The sequence below is a fragment of the Amblyomma americanum genome, chromosome 3, assembly GCF_052857255.1.
Source record: "Amblyomma americanum isolate KBUSLIRL-KWMA chromosome 3, ASM5285725v1, whole genome shotgun sequence".
NCBI classification, from domain to species: domain Eukaryota; kingdom Metazoa; phylum Arthropoda; class Arachnida; order Ixodida; family Ixodidae; genus Amblyomma; species Amblyomma americanum.
Genome location: NC_135499.1, coordinates 168984075 through 168999797, shown reverse-complemented (window position 1 = coordinate 168999797; position 15723 = coordinate 168984075). Strand labels below are relative to the sequence as shown.

Below are 15723 nucleotides of genomic sequence, written 5' to 3'. Positions count from 1 at the left end.
AACTGTTGTCCTTGAAGCCTTATTTAACTGGCTTATCGGCAAATATTTCAACATGGAAGGAGTTCCACATCTCAAAGCTACGTACATGGCAGCCCCAATAATTATGTAAATGGCAGCAACAGATCAAAAGACAAAGACATGCTTTTATAACTCCATAATTACTGCAAACAGTGCACATATTGTTCTTATTCTCGCAAGAAAAATGAAAACAAGCAAAATTAGCTTTGGTGAAAAGACAATAGCACAGCACAATGCCTGTGCCAACATAGCAATAAATCGTACCTTTGTGCCAGGGACGTGGCATGCTATGTGGTAAGGCTTTTCACCAGGAGCCAGACTGAATTCTGCAAGCTTCTGCAGGTGAATCTTGTGGCTGAAGGTTTCTAAGACGACAGAGGAAAAAAGAGCCAACCCATGAAATATTTGGCCGTCAAATCATTCACTAAAAGAAAAGAAGGTAAAGCCCTCAAAGGCAGCATGTGCATGATAACAAAAGAAATTTGAATGCATGAATTAGAATAATGCTTTCTCTCTGAGAACTATCCACATAAGCAAAACAGTGCCGCTGAAAATTAAACTGGGACAAGACCATATCACCAGCTGGACAGAGTGAACAAATAACTGGCAAAGGATGTGCTCCATTTCGGCACGTGACTATGTGCTCAGTAAACTGGCATAGATCATATGAACTGTGCAAAGCTGTGCAAAGCTGTTGGCAAGGCAAGGCAGTCATACTTTCTGGCCTGACTGCCTTTCGACAAATCCTGGAAGCTGCTCTCAAGCAACAGTCCGAGACCACTATTCCCCTAAAATCTGGCTTGGCCACAAACTGAGCCCACAACTTACCAAAAGTGTTGCTTTCAAAGATGTGGACCTCGTTGTTAACACTCCGTGCACAAATGCTCTCATCATCAGACCACTGGGGTTGCCTGCAAGAAGCCAAAATCTACTATCAGGTATCAATGGTAATCGTGTGAACCAGCACACACCCTGAAGGTATATTTTCCTTTTATTGGCATGACAACACCAAAAAGACCACTCGTACCAACTCACACTTGATGACCCTGATTTATCACTGGACATTAATCAGCTTGGCAGCAAAAAAAGCTCACAGCTTCCATTTAATTTATCAAGCAGAACCAACAAGCATTTCTTGTGTACACAGCGCAGAAGAAAATGACTGCTTATAAGATGCACCCATTGCAGGTGCATCATAGCCTGTGAAATTCTGTGCTCTACTATCACCGGAATTCTGTAGGTAACCTGAAGTTTTTATGCAAAAAACAGGAAGCTCTTTAGGAGAAAAAACACTAGCACATCTAAGCAAAACTGAAAGCTGCAATGAGATTAAATTATAAGTACTGCTGAAGCACGTTTCATATTTTTATTTTCAAAAACAAGATATCAACTGCTCACCATGAACTCTGTTTCTTCTGTACAAATGACCGAAGGCACTTTTTAGATTTGATATCATAAATAAACATGTTAGGTTGCTCTTGGGAATCTTTCAAGCCTGGAATAAAAGGTGAATGCCTATCATTAATAACTATGTGAAAGGGACATCACAGATATTCTGCACAAAGAATATGATCGGTCCTGTAACCTAATCCCACCATGCCTAAAATGATCATCGCATGCCCATATGCTGCTTCTGTCTCAACATTGCAATATTCCTGCAAGTATGAGTGCCTGTTAAAAGACAGCAGCTATTTTGGGAGATGCACAGGCCCACAGATCAAGTATGCAGTTGCTTTTACTCCCACAAGTACTGTAGAAATGACATCTGCCTAGCAATTCAACAAAAAAAAAAAACAAGTTATTTCCAGCACAGCCAAACTGCAATCATCCTCAACATCTCATCAACATCTGCAAAGCCCGAATGAGTTACTGGAACCAAGATTCCAAGCAAGCTTCTACCACTTGTTTGAACAACTGTTACAGCACAGTTGGCTACTGCTCATTCAACATTGATTTTAAATGGACTGACAACTAGATTTTATAAACCATGACTTTTTGGTGTAATAAAGAGCTAGGTGTGCAAGGTGTAAAAAGTGAAATGGCTGCGTCAAAAATATGTAAAGCACTTTTGAAAAGAACATTTTGACCAGTAGGCACACTTGCTTTCATGCACCCGGATACTGAAAACAACAATCAGCAAGCACGGTGTCCTCCCAACACCCGGCAATGGAAAATCTGACCAATATGTTGGACAATGGAATTGCAAATGCAGAAGCCATGGAAGGAGGTTTAATGCTGCAAGAAGCTCTATCTCAGCTATATTTAGAACCCCTGCTGCTATCTAGTATAATTATGGTCCAAGTCATATCATTTTCCTCCTCTTAAGGAGCTTTCAAATTGGCAGTCATCAGTGCAAGCATGTTTTACGGCAGTGATCAAATAAACAAAGCAGATTAACATGCATTTCGACAAGCGTTAAGGCAATTTTAACTATAACACCCAGTGAAAAGCAAGATTTTCTGACTATCTGAGCATCCGCTGATTCTTGACTGTTGCTGTGTTGTCCCCAATTTTTAATGAGCGGCAACACACAAACACAGAGAGCCCTTCATTTTCAGGTAAAAATCAGCTTCACCTAATTCTTGCACCCCAAGCAAATTGCTTACAGATAAAATTAAACTCGATTTCAACTCAAAAATACACCTTCAAAGAAGTGTAGTTTGCAACTAAACAAACCTGAAGGCACCGCATGAAAACTAGCGGATATCTTTTACTGAAGTGATGCTTTAATTAATTTGGCTTTAACCTCCTTTAGCAGTTCATTAATCTGTGGATAAATTCAAAAAGTGCGTTTTAGAGGTCTGAGAGGTCGGAACATAAGTACCTGCAGGACGTTTTATTGGCATCATTGTATCCAGAGTCAACATGCTAATGACTCCCTGCTTCAAGGCGACTGAATGTTTCAAATGACTGCTGCGATGCTGAATGTTTTTGCAGTGCTCAAAGGCAGGCAGCTACAGCACAGATGCGAAAGTGCTGTGCACGGGAGTGATAATGTATGCGACAACATAATGTCAAGAAATGAGAAAAAAAAAATCGCAATCTTAGTAGGCAAGTAATAACTTCATTCAAGGCTTTATTGACACATTCTTTATGAATCAATCCGGCTGCGGCGGTTGCATTTTGATGGAGGCGAAATGCTAGAGGCCTGTATACTGTGCAATGTACACGTTAAAGAGCACAAGGTGATCGAAATTAGGTATCCGAAGCCTTTCACTACACTCTAAGTCACTCTGGACCGACCGACCGACCGACCGACCGACCGACCGACCGACCGACCGACCGACCGACCGACCGACCGACCGACCGACCGACCGACCGACCGACCGACCGACCGACCGACCGACCGACCGACCGACCGACCGACCGACCGACCGACCGACCGACCGACCGACCGACCGACCGACCGACCGACCGACCGACCGACCGACCGACCGACCGACCGACCGACCGACCGACCGACCGACCGACCGACCGACCGACCGACCGACCGACCGACCGACCGACCGACCGACCGACCGACCGACCGACCGACCGACCGACCGACCGACCGACCGACCGACCGACCGACCGACCGACCGACCGACCGACCGACCGACCGACCGACCGACCGACCGACCGACCGACCGACCGACCGACCGACCGACCGACCGACCGACCGACCGACCGACCGACCGACCGACCGACCGACCGACCGACCGACCGACCGACCGACCGACCGACCGACCGACCGACCGACCGACCGACCGACCGACCGACCGACCGACCGACCGACCGACCGACCGACCGACCGACCGACCGACCGACCGACCGACTCTTATGAAAACATTGATCCAAAAAATATGGCCTTCCATGTCCCGCATAAAAACAAGTATAGACAGTAAATTATTCCGGTGAAAAAAAAATGGAAAAAATTCTAAATACAGTCGTACCTCATTATAACGAAATGGTTTATAAAGAAATATTGGATATAACAATGGAATGATGATTCCCCTTGGAAGCTCGGTCAACACAGGCTACAACAAAGCTAGGGCTATAACGAAGTAAATGCCGGGCCCCTTAATTCGTTACATTGAGGTTAAACTGTATACAATGTTTTATATAGCCTAATGTTTACCCAAATTTCAACTAAAAAAAAATTTGTGCGTAATTTTTACCCCCAAAATACAGAGAAAAAAAATGCCAAAGACAAAGGGCTCTAAATATAAATTAGGCTATGAAGGAAGCTGAATTTTTTTTATTTAGTTCCAGATGTCGTCCATTAAGTATGAGAAAAGGAGTTCTCACCAACAAGACATGTGATCCCTTCCTCTATTAAGAACCCCTTTTTATTCTGCCGAGACATAAAAACTGAAGTGCACACACCAGTAATGGAAAAATCGAATAGCTAACACTGTCAATATGTCGTGAAATAAAATCACGGACTGCCCATGAGTCAGCACATAAGTAAAGCTACGCAAGGGCTAATGCTTGCAGGTCAATGAATGAATTGCCGCATACCTGTGTACTGTTCCCACGTGCACAAAATATTCCCTTTTGGTGAGAATTCCAGATACAATGTTTTTGGCCTGGGAATTTCAAGTAGTCTTTCAAACGAAGGTACAGAGAACACCTGGACTCTGCAAAAGGAATGGTGTCATTATCGCTCATAATATGCAGTGGGGCAACAACAGCCAACCTTGAAAATTAGAACTGAAAAACATACTTCTCTTCATTGCTCCATGCAAAAAGTTTTCCATCCTTGCTGAAGGTAATAACTCTGCAAGATCTTGTGGGGTCCCTGAAATTTAGTATATATTAATGACTCAAGTATAAATAACACAAAATGCTCGTCTGCAGAAAACATTATTCAATAGTACTGCTTTTCAAACTGTTCAAAGTATCAGAAATAGGCAAAACCATGCAGCAATGCTAACTGCCTTAAGCATGTTAGCACTGTAAAACCCAACCAGTGCATAAGCAGCTACATTTCTGCACGGACTTCCAAGCTACAATTTTGCATATGTTATCAAAGTTGCATCCAATAAGACTTTGCAAGGCTCTCCAATGGGCTTAACGTACCGAGATGATGTTTTTAGCGATGGAAGTTATAAGCCCAATAAATGATAACAGTGACTAAATGTTTTTCACACCTCACAGAGCATCTCCCCAGAAACAGCAGCAAAGCTTTATTCACTACAGCCCTGTATGAACATGCCATTCATCTCAGCGACTCTTGCTGCCACTGCATTTGCAAGCAACCAAAATAGTCAGCATTAAACATGTGATACAGATGACACTGCGAATAAATGAAGGTCTGCTCGCTTTATAAATGTCTCATATATTAAAACATGGGTACTGCTCACCTTTGGAATCCACTCAGCTCAGAGTAATCTGGCTCTCCTTTATAAAACGCCACTCCAGTCAATCCACGAACTGCAACAGTTTCAGTTCAGATTATGAGACACGATCCAGTGGTTCATGAAACAGGACATGCAAGTGCAAGTTGTTTGATACAGGCATTGTATTAAGGCGACAGCTTTAAAGGGCCACAGAAAGGGGTGTTTGAGCTTGGCTTTAAAATGTTTGCACTATGTAGAGTACAGGCCAACGAGCATTCATGCCGCGTACGAGACCTCAAAAGCGAGCGGGAAATTTACAATAAATTTTTTTAAATTCCCGCTTTCACACCTCGCGGCAACGCGCGGTGCCGGGCTTTTGCACGAAAACCTGGCAGACGACGTCACGTCTTGCAAATGACGTCAGCAGCCAGGGGTAATCATTGGTTCACAGCACCAAATTCTTTCTGACGTCACGCGCTACCGCGGCCGCGGCCACTCCGTGTGCTCCGCAGCCAGCGGAGGTAACGGAAGGGCCGAGTGAAAGGGGCTGGCGGAGGAGCGCCGCAGTTTTGTCATGCGAAAGGAGAGGGAAAGGCGCGAAGATGCGGAAGTTGATGATGATGATGGGTTTTTATGGCGCAAGGGCATCTATGGCCAAAGAGCGCCATGACACAAGGTATTTTTCAAATTCTCAAGGTGGGGTCAAAGACCCATTTCCCAAGCATTTCACCCTAAATAAGCCGAGCACCAGACCAGGGGAAAGCTTGTACCCATTGTATCACCGGTGGGTACCCGGCGGCACTGGGGATCGAACCCCGCACCTCCCGCATGCGAGGCGGATGCTCAACCACTTGGCCACCGCTGCGGTAAGATGCGGAAGTTCAAATTTTGTCTGCATATAACTCAGCTTCCACATAACGCATTAAAGTAATTCTTGCTGGGGGATAATTATGAACCGCCATTTTTTAACATCCCAGACATATCATACCTTTATTGAGACCCCCTTTCTGAGTCCCTTTAAGGGTCCCATTCAGCAGAAAACCCAGCATTGGCATTGGCGTACCAAGAAAAGCAGGTGCCCCACCTGTTAGCAAGGTCACATGACCTTGTGATATCATAACCTGCCCACAGCGGCAGGAAACTGTTAAATTAATATTGCTCAAGACAGGTCGCATGACCTTGTGGAGTCATCACAGCCTGGCCATGGTAGCAGGTGGCAACCTGCCAACAGTTTGTGAGCTAGCTGCCCCCACGTCCATGCCCCCATGGCATGTTGATATAAAATTAATTCAAATAAATCCAATGCAACTGCTACCTGCTCACTGTGGCACTACGCATGAGCGTTACAAGAGCTTAGGAAGAGCAACCCGGGTCTCACAAGTACCACCGGTAGCTGTTTGAAACAGCCACCTGCCGAGGCAGTGGCGCATCACTTAACCACTGCACACTGTGCCAGGAGTGGTACGAGAACTCCTCGTGATAAAGTAGAGAATGACCAATTCCACATTTATGGGCATGTAGGCAGAAATTAGGCAAAAGAAAAGTACTTGCATGGGAGGGATCTCTACTGCTACTGCATTGTACTCTTAAGGGCAGGCCAAGTGTTATGTGATGGTGAACAAAAGAACAGTGCGAAGTGAAATGCAATGAGGGCTCCAAGCCGTTGAAGGGATCCAATAATGCTATCGCGTCATACTCTTAATGTCCCTTCAAGTTTTTACAGTGATGCTATGCCTCTGGGCACTTGTCCACTGACTAATCGCATGCCGCCTGCTAAAATTGCTGTAATCAGCATAGCGTTGTTGTTAAGCGTCTTTATTTGCAAAAAAAGAAAAAGTGGCTCTGCTTGCTGCACCAGCCAGATGCAGTGTGCGTCGGATGTGCGTGCAGGGACCATCCTCCCTCCCCTGTCAGGCTCAACTGCACGGACACAAACAGACTACGAACACAAAATTGCCCTTCCCAGGAACCTCCGCTCTGTGTGTTTTGGGAAATTTAGCATGACGTGCGAGGCATGGGCTATGTGCATAGGGTGGTCACATAATCACACCGACGTAGGATGGCACCCGATGCGGAGTGTCCCTCCATTCCCCCCTCCTGCTTGTCACACTCAGCTGCATGGACGCTCTTTGGTGACTACAAGAACAAGCACGCTTTGCCTGATGCCTGGAGCACAAGAGGTCGCCGACAGACTTCAATAGACCTGGAGCGGCTGAGGAAACCCAAGAGCATCATCATCTAATTGACAAAGTTTTTTCTTCCCCTCTCTTCCCATTAACAGCTGGCACTGTAAGAGACGCACATTCACAAAGCTACAGGTTGCACTGACATGTTACATATGCTGGGCGAAAAGAAATTGACACCATTTCTTAATGACCAAGCTTGAACTGTTACTTCAATCGAGAAGGTGTAAGGTGTAAAGTACCACAAAACTCGTTTCGTTGGAAATGGCTGTGACATGAAATCAGAGGCGCCAACCATAGTCAGCAAGAATTAAAATAAAATATCTTCAGTCTCCCACACAGAAGCCTTTTCATAATGTGCAGTGATTCCATCTGCTGGTAACTTATGTCTGCACAAATGGAACACGCTGAGTGCAGACACTGAACAAGGGTGGCCATCACTGTGGTTTAGACTTTGCATGATCATCTACATGTGCAAATATATTGCTGAAAGTGCAGTGTCAGACTGAACTCTCTAGAAGTGTGGCATGTCTTACCTTAGTACAACACCTTGATTTGACGACTGAGCAGTGTCAGATAGAGCTCTGCAGATATTCAGCATGTCTTATACTAGTCAATCTAACCACCCACAGGCCACATACATTAACCATATTGCACTGTGACCCCTCAGATCAGCAACTAAATGTTGTAAAGCAATATCCACTCAGTTCTCTACAAGAATGAGTTGACAGAGACACGTGACTGGTTAACGATGTTCTTCATCGCACTGCACCCAACTTTTGTGCAGAATGCATAAAATGTGCAACTTCAACACCAAATGATCGCTTTTGCCTCCAGATATACAATGGCAGACCACATCACAAAAACCTCATGGGTTCATGAGGAGCAGAACTGCATCCTCCAATCTCAGCATTATAGTGCTGCTGTCAGTATAGCAATCCAGCACAGGATCATTACTGATGCAATTTGTAGTTCTGAGCACCCCGCTTGTTGAATATGCATGTGAAGATACCTCATGTACATGAAATTAGAGCCCCTAGCCCAGTACTATGCGCAGATATGATGTGCACATATGTCGGCATGGTAGCTCTGACATATTTTCGTAGATATGAAAGGAAAATTACTGAAGGGAAAATTCACAGGTATCATCCAAAACAATCCCTGCACAAACTGTTGCTCTGTGCATATAGCCATAACAGGAATGGCTTTAGTAGCGTTATGGTGTGGACGATAAAATGAAGACTACAGCTGCTGTCATAGAACAGTTCATACATATGGCCCATGCACTGACAGGGAAAGGGCACATATGAGTGAAATATGGTGCCATGCCTTCATCTAAAGAATGTTTGAGCATACAAATTACAACAGAAACTTTACCACAATGACAGCAACCCTTCACATGTCTAAATGCACAAAGCCTGTGCCATCTGTTTTAAGTATAAAACACTTAACAGATGAAACAGCTTTTAAGGGCTCCCAAGTAGCAGTCTAAACACTTGGGAACCTCCTAGAAACCACATTTGCCATGGTGTGTTCAGCTATGATGCAACCTTGTAGCACCTTCTGTGGCTGGGGATCACATCTTTGTGTATGCCAGATATTGAAGTGATGTAACAACCAAGCACATTCCCTCCAAGTGCCCTTGCTTCAATGTCTATGCATGGCTTTACAGACTGCCTTAAGCCGTCTGAACAGGACAATCTCCTCAGAGGTGGATACTTGGTGTGTACCGTCACCACAGCAAATAACTGGTGTCTTGAAGCAACAGGTCACACGAGCACTTGCAGATTTCATGCGCACCTTTATCTCTCCTCTGGGCTTTCCCTCTTTCCATCCATTCCCTCCCTCTATACGCCTTCTCCCATGCAGTGTAGCCAACCTGTCTAAAGTCTGGTTAGCCTCTTAGCTTCTCTGCATTCTTTTTGCTGCGATTTCTGTCTTCCCATTTATTTGCATCATACATTGGATACCTGCCCATAGAAATTTTAGAAAGCATCCTCCAATCAGTATTTTTGTTCTGAGAACAGTAATAGCTGTGCAGTGTAGTAAGAAATGTGGTTTGTCCGCCGTTTTCACCGCCTGTTGAATAATGAAGTCATGTTCTTGGCACTCAAGAACGCAGTTGATTGATGACAAGTCCAAATATGTGTCATCTCTTCGCTTGGCAAAAGTGAAGTGTCGCGGTTGTAATCGAAACATTCGACGGTCATTCTTTATATTTCACTACATTGTTGGCGTGTGAATATGTGAATGCACGTTCATGCATGCACGTTCATGTGTGGCGTGTGAATGCACGTTCATGCAGCATTACAAGCACAGCTCTCGCAGAGACGCAACGTGCTTCAGCAGCGATCGCAGCAGAAGACATGCATGCCATGGATGCATCTAAATTTCCAAACAGCCGCAAAGTTACGGGGACGTTGCGTGCACTCTGCCAAGACTGCTGAGCCTGTACTAAGAGGCAGGCGCGTACCCTCTAATTAATTCCATAACTGCAACACGCCAATGCAGGTAAATGAACATCAGCTGTCGAGGCAAGCTTTCGGCGAACGGTCTGAACAAGCGGTGTTCCAGGTAGTACGTAAAACAGCCTTGTGAAGCAGTAAGCGCAACGCTTGACGACAGGCTAGGCTTTCATGCGTTGTCAGCTGTCGTGACTTATTTTACACGGACACTACCACAAAGGCATAAAAATGACCGTCTTTGAGAACATGCCGAACTGTTATGTAATGGGGGCAGAAGGCCATACGTCGGCTCAAGCATGCGCAATGAGCTTCGACTAAAACCGCGTGTTTCTGTGATGCGGCATGTCTTGCTCGCGAGACGTGTGCCACACGCTGATGCTGTCCTTAATGATATCGCAATGACAGCGTGTGTGTGAACAAGTTTGTTTGCAGCAGAATATGCCACACCTAACGAAGTGCCACACCTAACGAAGAAACATACAGCAGCAGAAGCTAAAATGCGGTGATGATACACGAACTGCAGCTCACCAGCTATCAGCGGCCTGGAAGCTGCCATCTTGCTTGCGGCCTAAACCACGGAACAACAAAACTCAAACCAAAATAGGAAGTTCTTTAACTTGCATGAATTACATAGTAAACTAAAATGTATGTATTTTGTACTGCATACTAAATTTAAGAATAAAAAGTGAAAAAAATTATTTTAATATCGTAAACAATTTTTAAAAAATGGGCCTCAGAGAACCCGTAAAAACCCGGAGTGTTGTTTTCGGGAGGTCGTGCGCTGCTCCCAGAGTAGTTTAATTTACGGTTATGTATATAGTGTAATTCACAATGAGTGGATCGGTAAGCAGATCCAACGACTGTTTTTAGCAAGTCTGCACTAACCTCATTGTCTCGGTGTTTGGAAGGCTTGTTTATTACGTGCATGTTATTTTTCTTTCTCGCATTTAGGCCTAGGGTGACTATTAAATGTCCACCGGAGAGGCGAGCAGCTCCGGCTTGATTTCACTGGTTCTTCTCACTGATCGCATGCTTTGCACTCATCGATACCACTTGCTGCATTAGCATGCAATGCTTTATTCGTCCCTCTTGCGTTTTTGTTAGTTTCTTCGCGCATCGGTGTTGAGGTACACATCCATGAACGTTGCCTTCGAACAGCAGCGCGGCGTGACATAACTGATGATGAGACCGACGAAAGGGTGTTTTGTGCGCCCTAAGTCGTCATTAATAATTGTCGTAACAGAATAGAGTTTAATAAGTAGTGTCGTTGCCCGTCACCCAGGCTGCTGCGCAGTTTGTGCAGCATCTGAAGTGAGCGATGGATAAGGCTATCGTCAGGCGTGTTCGGACTATATTCAATAACGTTATGTACGCTTTGTGATGTTTCTGTGATCTCTTTCTGAAATTATCTGTGTTTAGGGAGGACCGAAGGTGAAAGCCTTTAACATAAACCCTCTGGCGAAGAAATTGGCGGTGAAAGACAAATTCAGGAAAGAGGTATGTACGTTGTGTGAAACCGATCTGAAAGTTTTTGCGTTGTCTTGATTTTCGTTGTACAGGTAGCGCTTTTGCATTTGTCTTGTTTTATTTGAAATACAGTGTTTGTACCTGCGGATCCTCAGTTTGTTTAGCCGCCGTGGTGGCTTAGTGGTTATTGTGCTCGGCTGCTGTCCCGAAAGACGTGGGTTCGATCCCGGCCGCGGCGGTCGCTTTCGATGGAGGCGAAATGGTAGAGGCCCGTGTACTGTGCGATGTCAGTGCATGTTAAAGATCCCCAGGTGGCCGAAATTATCTAGAGCCGTCCACTGCGGCATCCTTAATAGCCTGAGTCGCTTTGGGACGTTAAACCCTATAAAAGCAAAACATAAAAATAAGTGTTTATATTACGCACGTTACGCGCAGAAAAAGTGTTTACAGTGCTATACTACACTCATGCTTCGTTTTCTAAAGTTATGTGACACTTTGCGAAGTGGCAGAACACATCCGAGGAATACATGGAAAAATGCATCTGCATTGTGGTTTAGATCTTATAGATAGCGCTGTAATGTGAAACAGATCCACAGTTGGCTTACAGAAATTATAAACTTAACGTTTATTTCAGTTTTTTTTTTTTGCGGTTTAGCTAAGCCCAGGCAAATGTTCACCAATGCCCTTGTCTTATATAGGAAGAAGACAAGGCTGCTGCTGAGGCATACGAAGAGTTCCTAGCATCTTTTGAGGAACCTGCAAAACATGGAAAGTTGTTTGTCCGAGGAAGTGTCATCAATGCAGGATCTGGAGGTGAGTATTTCAAGCACACAATTTCCTTGCTTTGCCCAGTGCATCCTCCTTGATGGAGCATTTTTTAGACCAAATGGTTCTGCTTTTTGGCCACCATGGTGGCTCATTGGTTATGATCCTCCGCTGCTGACCTGAAAGACACAGGTTCGATCCCGGCCGTGGCGGTCCCATTTCGATGGAGGTGAAATGCCAGAGGCCCGTGTACTGCGCAATGCCAGTGCATGTTAAAGACCCCCAGGTGGTCGAAATTATCCGGAGCCCCCCACTCTGGCAAACCTCATAGCCAGAGTCAATTTGGGATGTTAAACCACATAAACCAAACCAGACCAAATGGAACAAGGTCTTGCCACATGAAAGCTGTATGTGCAGGGGTTGGACTTTTTGGTTTCAACTGAAAAAAAAAAAACTTTAAAAGTGCGCTGAATTCAGTTTTCAAAAATCGGTTATAACCGAAAAAGGTCAGCATTCTTGGCATGCAAGGCATAGCTAGCTGGCTGTTAAATGCGAGTTACACTCAGTCGAGCTGAAAATTAACTAATGAAGGCAGGGACATGATATGACGATGGCATTGTTGGATAAGCAGCACAGTTGCACAATTAAGAATATTGCTGCGCTGCTTACAAGCCTCTGCACACCGGGGAGCATCACCTCCTCGCCGCCTTTTAGCTAAGCACTGTTTGTTCGCTATTATCACCAGCTTAGAGCAGTTAGTCGGTTGATTAGGTTAATCAAATGCATGTCAGACACTGACATGAAACTACGCATGGGTGTCGCGAAAAAGTATGATTTGGCTACTGCAAAGATTGAGCGGCAGTTCCGTCGCTGTCATCAACGCGCTGGCCACGTGATGCCCCACCCTTGCACTCAACTGAGTGCAACAACCCGGTGATATGTAAACCTTACTCTTGGAAGTAAACTTAGACTTCTGTTTTTATCTGCCGGCTATCTCATTTAACTTGAGTTACTGTTTTAATGATGATAGCAATTTCTCTAAAGCACAGCTCTAAGTACTACCATTTGCATGTTAATTACTGGTAAATAAATTGTTCAGGATAACAAAAACACCAAGATAGGCTTTTAGTCACTTTTGACCACACAGAATGGCTACATTAAATCACTGAAAAAAAAAATTGAATATTTTTGTCAAAAATAAAAATCTGAAAAAAAAACCTGCCACCTAAAGTCCACCAAATTTGTTTTAAATTTAAAAAAAATTAACAGATGGTTTAGCATGGCTAAGTGCGAAATATTTTGCAGTAGCACTAGTTATCGTGGGCAGTTAAGGTCCTTACGTGCTAAAGGCCTTCACTCTAAAGGTATTTGACCTTAAGGCCTTTAGTACAAAGGCCTTTACCATGAAGGCATTTACCGTGAAGCCTTCACCCAGGTGGAGGCCTGCCAGGTGTGTGCACTTGGCAGGTCGCCCACAACCCGATGGGCCACCTGCCACAGGGAGGCTTCAGGGACATATGTGCGTACACCTGAAATTGAAAAATGCGCCTAGTAGTGCTACTGCAGCGAAACCAAAAAATTCAACCCCTACTTAGATGTCATCAAGGCCTGATTGCAGTCTGCGTCATCACAAATTCAGAAAAGGGAAGACAAACTGAACTGTATGGCATGCTTGGGGTCTCTCTGCATAGAGAGCGATGTGTGGTCTCTGTTGTGCAAGGAACTTGCCAGATTTTACCGTACATGAATTGATAAGCAGTTATTGCTTTGCTTACCTTCACATTGATGAGTCATTGTGGTCCTTCAGTAATTGTTTAACTTTTGCTGTGTTCCATCTTTAATCTTAATGTACCTTATAAATGCGTGTAAGGGCTGCACCTGTGTATTGGCCGCACCCTGTTTTCCCCAAGGAAATAGTTAAAAAAAATAATACCTATGTAAGGGCTCACCCAAACTTTCCATGACAAACTTTCCATGAAGGAATAGCCTTCGAAATGCACGTGCCCTGGCCTCCGCGATCAGCTCTGGCTGCGAGTAACGGTGCGCTTGATCGCAGAGGCAATGCATGCGCACAAAAGCTTCCAGGTGCCGTCCATGAACGGCGCCCAAGGCCGCGGCTCATCATCATCATCAACTTTTTCCTCTGCCGCAAGCTCCCGCTATCCATAGCGGCGGCATCAGTATAACCAGCTCCATCCTTTTGTGGCTGTCTAAGGCACAGGAGTTGTGACTTTCGCGTGCTGCCGCCAAGCGTTGGAGTTTTAGCACTATGGGCAAGCACCTGAATAGCTGTGCAGCTGGGAGTTTGCTGTCGAACACGGCAAGCGTGCGGCGGGCAGGAAATTTGACATGGCCAAGAAGTGCGTCCGACGATGGTGGAACCGAAAGGTTGCATTGAGGAACACAAGCTGCAAAAAGCGCGCTTTCCGAGGCAAGCCATGCAAGTTTCCAGAGCTGGAAGAAGAGCTGCTCTGCCAAGTGATGGAGGCACGGAACAACGGATATGCGTTCACAGCGGACATGCTGCACGACTTCTTGTGGGATGAACGTGCACCAGTGCACAGCACCGGCTTTTGAGCCGGAATACTCCGCGAGTGACGACTGAACGTAGATTAAATGCCGCTCGTTCCCTGATTGGTGTCTTTTAACTTCATTGACTTTTTTAAAACATTTTTTGCACATCGCGTGTATGGGCCTCGCCCCGAAAATTGGCCCTCGAACCTGGAAAAAAAAGTGCCGCCCTTACATGTGGTTATACGGTAACTTCAGCTCTTGTCAGAATAAAAAGTTGTTTGAGACATTTAATTCGAAGGCAGCAAATCTTTCCTCGTATGAAGTGCATAGCTAGTGTGCTTTCTTTTTACCATAATGAAACTCAGCTTCAAGAGCGAAAGCTTCCAGGCAAGATTTTAGTTGCTCTTGAGACTGCTTTTGATTCACTGAAGCAACAGGAGCTCTGCATAAACAGTTCATCTAGCTCACTGCTGTGTATTTTTACCTCTGTTTATAGAGGAGAAAACCACCTCCCAAACTGGCAAGTTGTATAAGCCCCCTAAGCTCTCGGAGGCCACGAGGCGAATGGAGGAGTCTCGTCAGCCTCAGCAGCATGACCTCCATTCACCCTCATCTCAGAGTGCTGCCGCACGAGAAAAGGTAAGAATGTTTGTGTAAGGTTATTGCCCAGTTCCAGATTCAACTGGAGTTTCTCACAAGTGCGTTAATGAAGTTTCATGATTTGTGCGCTAGCGATCCAAGCATTGCAAGTTAGGCCTTTGTTCGATGTGCATATGTGCCACTTGCATCAATTGTGCTTCGCCTCCCCAACTGTACTTTGGGCTTGCATGGAGCATTTAGTTCCATGGGAATGTTGATGGTTTCTCGCATAAGTTCAAGATGTCAATTGTACCCAAATTTGTTAAGGCTAAAAATCAGTTTTCTACTGCAGAGCCATTTAGCGATATTTGTCGGCGATGACTTTCACTGGAATTTTAGTTTTTGTCAATA

At 45.0% G+C, this 15723-nt stretch overlaps 2 protein-coding genes across 3 annotated transcripts in view; one reads left to right on the top strand and one right to left on the bottom strand.

Moving 5' to 3' along the window:
• eIF2A (eukaryotic translation initiation factor 2A) overlaps nucleotides 1-10575 on the bottom strand; it is a 30949-nt gene extending 20374 nt beyond the window's left edge. The window contains exons 1-7 of one of the 2 annotated variants that reach the window (XM_077658716.1): nucleotides 10516-10575; nucleotides 5364-5433; nucleotides 4724-4798; nucleotides 4519-4637; nucleotides 1417-1513; nucleotides 847-929; nucleotides 283-383 (exon numbers count right to left, since the gene is read on the bottom strand). In XM_077658716.1, the coding sequence (XP_077514842.1) occupies nucleotides 283-383; nucleotides 847-929; nucleotides 1417-1513; nucleotides 4519-4637; nucleotides 4724-4798; nucleotides 5364-5433; nucleotides 10516-10543 (573 nt within the window). In that variant the 5' untranslated portion in view covers nucleotides 10544-10575. Of the gene's footprint in view, nucleotides 1-282; nucleotides 384-846; nucleotides 930-1416; nucleotides 1514-4518; nucleotides 4638-4723; nucleotides 4799-5363; nucleotides 5434-10434 lie in introns of both variants that reach the window. The other variant, XM_077658715.1, reaches the window with a different exon arrangement.
• Nucleotides 10576-10721: 146 nt separating this feature from the next.
• Nucleotides 10722-15723, top strand: part of LOC144125384 (U2 snRNP-associated SURP motif-containing protein) — a 42470-nt gene continuing 37468 nt past the window's right edge. Inside the window, 4 exon segments of the mRNA XM_077658714.1 lie at nucleotides 10722-10830; nucleotides 11407-11484; nucleotides 12153-12267; nucleotides 15230-15372. Coding sequence (XP_077514840.1) covers nucleotides 10819-10830; nucleotides 11407-11484; nucleotides 12153-12267; nucleotides 15230-15372 — 348 coding nt within the window. The 5' untranslated portion in view covers nucleotides 10722-10818.